This window comes from Grammomys surdaster, unplaced genomic scaffold (assembly GCF_004785775.1).
Source record: "Grammomys surdaster isolate TR1022 unplaced genomic scaffold, NIH_TR_1.0 97, whole genome shotgun sequence".
Classification (NCBI taxonomy): Eukaryota; Metazoa; Chordata; class Mammalia; order Rodentia; family Muridae; genus Grammomys; species Grammomys surdaster.
The window spans coordinates 20,053,762-20,058,247 of NW_021604576.1; the positions used below are offsets into that span (position 1 = coordinate 20,053,762).

The window sequence follows — 4,486 nt, forward strand, 5'->3', positions numbered from 1 at the left end:
TGTGTGTGTGTGTGTGTATGTGTGTGTATATATATATATATGTATATGTATATATATATACATACATACACACACACACACACACGAAACTTCATTATGGAAACGACTTATTGCTAGGTAAATTCAAGAATCCGAGTCCTGTACCAGTGTGCAAACATTTCCATTCAGAATAGCAGTCCCTGTCAGGAAGGGTTGGTGGCAAATGCCTTTAATTTCAGCACTTTGGAGTCAGAAGTTTGAAGTCACTTCTTGAGTTCAAGGACTGTCTGGCCTACACACAACTCCAGATCAGCAAGTGCTTCTTAGTGAGAGCCTGCCAAATAAATACATTGCATGGATGGATGGATGGATGGATGGATGGATGGATGGATGGATGGACAGATTTTTTTTGCTTAGATGTCAATACATACTTCATGCAGTGCCTGGATCATGAGATAGATACAAATGATATTTTGATCATTTATAATACTTCAAAGGATATAAGAAAAGTTTCTATCTTGTCAGTATTTTCATATTCAATACTTGAATAATCTTTGATGTTGATAATTTTGATTTTTCATTATTTTAAATATGTACAAACTAAATATTTTATGTAATTCAAGGTAAGAATATTAAATAGAATTTTTCGGGGCTGGAGAGATGGCTTAGCGGTTAAGAGCACTGACTGCTCTTCCAGAGGTCCTGAGTTCAAATCCCAGCAACCACATGGTGGCTCACAACCATCCGTAATGAGATTGGATGCCCTATTCTGGTGTGTCCAAAGACAGCGACAGTGTACTCATAAATAAAATAAATAAATCTTTAAAAAAAGGAAAAAAAATAGAATTTTTCTCTAAACATTGGTTTTTAACTTTTTAGTTATGTATATATCTGTACGTGGGTATGTGTATATATGAGTCCTGGTTCTGGAAGAGTTTGTGGATTCCTCAGGAGCTGTAATTACATCAGTTGTGAGCTGCCTTTCTTGTGCTGAGAACTGAACTTGGATCCCCTACAAGAATAGTATGTGCAGTCTTAACCACTGAGTGATCCAAGATTTTGAAAGTTTTTAATAATACAAACTAGAAAGCAGGGACTTCTTTGGCTTTTTTGTCATCTACATTATTACTGTGTTATTTGAGAAAGTTTATTGTTAAAAAGTAACAATTAAATGTTTCTTTTCAGGAGAGGCTTCATTAATTATAAAACACCTGTAAGATATGAGTTAATGATTACTTGTTCTACAGACTTTATTTATTTTTAGTTGATTTTTAAATTGCATCTCTCAAGGCATTAGATTTATTTTTCAAGCCTAATTTTGTTATTATTTCTTACCAAAGTATACTGGGACTCTACAAGGATAATTTATGTGCTCCAGGGTACAGAATTATACAGATTCTAACTCATTGTTGTCAAGTAAGTAAAAGTAATTATAACCCCTCCCTTTTTCCCCAGGGACCTTGCAGCTGCTATACATCGCATGGACAAGTACAATTTTGACACAATGATTTATGTCGTAAGTAATGAAAATATAAAACCTACCTCATGAAACTAGAGAGAGATAGAAATAGGAAACCAGAGTTGGGGTGATGGCACAGTGGGTAAGGTGCTTGCTTGCCTTGCACACCTGATGATGTCAGTTCAATTTCTAAAAACCAGGTAATGACAGAGAGAGAATGAACTACACACTTCTCCTCTGACTTCTACACGTGAGTCCTGGCATAATGCCCGCTCGAATGTGTGCTCACACACAAATCAGAAAAAAGGAAAATATGTTGAAAAAATTACAAAAAACAATTTTATCAAGCTACATAAAATAATTAAAAACTAAGTTGATTAAGACAGTGAATTCTTTTTAAACTTATTCTTTTTTTTTTTTTTTGGTTTTTCGAGACAGTGTTTCTCTGTGTAGCCCTGGCTGTCCTGGAACTCACTCTGTAGATCAGGCTGGCCTCGAACTCAGAAATCCACCTGCCTCTGCCTCCCAAGTGCTGGGATTAAAAGTGTGTGCCACCACTGCCTGGCTTAAACTTATTCTTAAAAAGACTCAAAAAAATCAAATTCACATTGCTTCATAGTAAAAAAATTCACCAAAATCAAGAATATTATTATATGAAATAACTATATATTGGTTATTGCAAGACAGTTTTGCTTGTCCTATTGATGCACTTAGAAAAGTTATTATTTTAATTTGTTTTGTTGGGAAGAGTTAGTAACCTGGAAATTTTCCTCTTCTGTTTAAAATGACATCAAGGGAATAGAGAAACCGCTCAACAAAATGTTAGGTCAGGCACTGCACACATGTGGTATTCAGACATATAAGCAGGCAAAACACTCGTACACATCAATAAATAAAATGTCAAAACTGTATCAACTCATTGTATTATAGTGTTATTTAATATGTAAGCTTTACTAGTGTTCATAAAATAAAGGGTACTGTTAGAATTATGTTTAAAATAACATTAAAAATCTTGTAATACCTTAAAGACAAGAAATAGCAGTGTAATACCTAAAGAATAGACTAGCAGTGGTTCTGTGTACCCTTCACCAGCACCCTTCTACACTTACGTGAAGTGCCATGTTAAAGTCAGATGGGCATTTGTAGAAACATGCAAATCTCATGAGGTTTGCATGCATTCCTCTATAGGCTGGTTTTATGGAACTGTATCACATGTACAGATCTGTGTCACCACCACCACCACATCAGACGATCCAACACTTAATCACCGTCCCCTCCAACCCTCACTTTGATCTTCATTATAAAAATTGTCACTTTGAGGGTGATGTGTAAATGGAATCATACAGTATGTAACCGTCTGAGATTTTTGTTTCCCTAGCATATTGACTGCCCTTGAGCTCTAACCAAGCCATTGTATCCAGAGTTGGTTCCTCTTATTGCTAACTGGGATTCTAGTATCTTCTTCCTTTGCATGTGCTGCCTCCCTCTGAGAAATTACCACCATCTTGTTCCAGCTTAGCTTTGGTCTTCTGGAAATAGAAATCATATAACACCTGAGGGAGAAGGAAATGAAATAGAACACTCTAGAAGTCAGAGTCCATGTGTCCTCCTGTCTTAAGGTGTTGCAGCCCTTATTTTCCCATTCAACCTTGATATTTTTATAGTGTGCTTATTTTAAAGATTTACTTTAGTGTTTCTGCCTATGAGAGAGAGAATGAATGAGAGTTTGTGTTTGTGTGTGTGTGCACATGTGTGCATGTGTGTATGGATGTGCATGGTGCATGTGTGTACCCCCAGGGTAGAAAAGGGCATCAGATCCTCACTAGCTGGGGTTGTGAGCTGCCAGTGTGGATGTTGGGAACCAAACTTGGGTCCTCTAGAGGAGCAGCTAACAAGTGCCCTTAAGCATGAAGCCGTTTCTCCAGCACCTACTGTGTTTATTTAAAGCATACTGACAATGACTTTAGTCTAATAATGATGTTAACTTTATTTAGGACCAGCCTATTTTTATTTATTAATTTGTCTTTGTTTTGTTTAAATTTAAAAATTTTTTTTCTAAGGCAGACAAAGGGCAAAAAAGGCATTTTCAGCAAGTGTTCCAAATGCTGAAGATCATGGGCTATGACTGGGCAGAAAGGTAGGACCCTTGTTGTTCTTTCTTGCCGGATCAAAGTCACTGACACTTATGTCAGCCAAACCTCAGAGCGCACCTACAATAATTTATGTTCAGTTCTCTTTTCAAGATGTTAGTATAGAAAGACAGACTGATTTTATATTAATTTATATCCTGCTAAATGTATTTGATTATTTTATATGTTGCTGCTGCTGCTTTGGTTTTCAGTTACTAATATACATTTCCTCTTCCTTATAAAGGCAACTCATAATTTATTCACAAACTATTATCTCAGTAAAGTGAAACTTTGGTAGACTACAAAAACTACATCTTATTTTTTTTTTAAAGATGTTATTTATTTTTATGTATGTGAGTCCACTGTCACTATCTCCAGACACACCAGAAGAGGGCATCCCATTATAGACGGTTATAAGCCTCCATGTGGTTGCTGGGAATTGAACTCAGGACCTCTGGAAGAGCAGATGGTCCTCTTAACCACTGAGCTATCTCTCCAGCTGATTTTTTTTGTTTGTTTGTTTGTTTTTAATTTACAGTTCATTAGTTATGCATAATGATACCTTAATGCATATATATATATATATATATATATATATATATATATATATATATATATTATTTTATCATATTCGCACTGGTCTCCTCTTCTTCCATCCCTGTTTACCCCCTTCCCACTGAGTTTTCCTATTTATTTATTTATTTATTTGCCAAAGATTTGTTAGGGTTGCTTAAAGTTTATGGGTGAGGTGTTATTGATAGATGCATGGATGACTTTTGGAGCAATAGTACTGACCAAAATGTCTCTCCCTTCACCAACTAGTAACTGACTGTCCTCAGGAAGGCATAGGGCCTCATAAGCCCCTCTCTACTCCCAAGAGGAAATGTTTTAATGGCGGGGGGTGGGTGGAGGCAGACTT

At 36.1% G+C, this 4,486-nt stretch overlaps 1 protein-coding gene across 1 annotated transcript in view; it reads left to right on the forward strand.

The window, feature by feature from the left end:
* Positions 1-4,486, forward strand: part of Rars2 (arginyl-tRNA synthetase 2, mitochondrial) — a 47,620-nt gene that overhangs the window by 34,844 nt on the left and 8,290 nt on the right. Inside the window, exons 12-13 of the mRNA XM_028780893.1 lie at positions 1,435-1,495; positions 3,499-3,575. Coding sequence (XP_028636726.1) covers positions 1,435-1,495; positions 3,499-3,575 — 138 coding nt within the window. The remainder of the gene's footprint in view (positions 1-1,434; positions 1,496-3,498; positions 3,576-4,486) is intronic.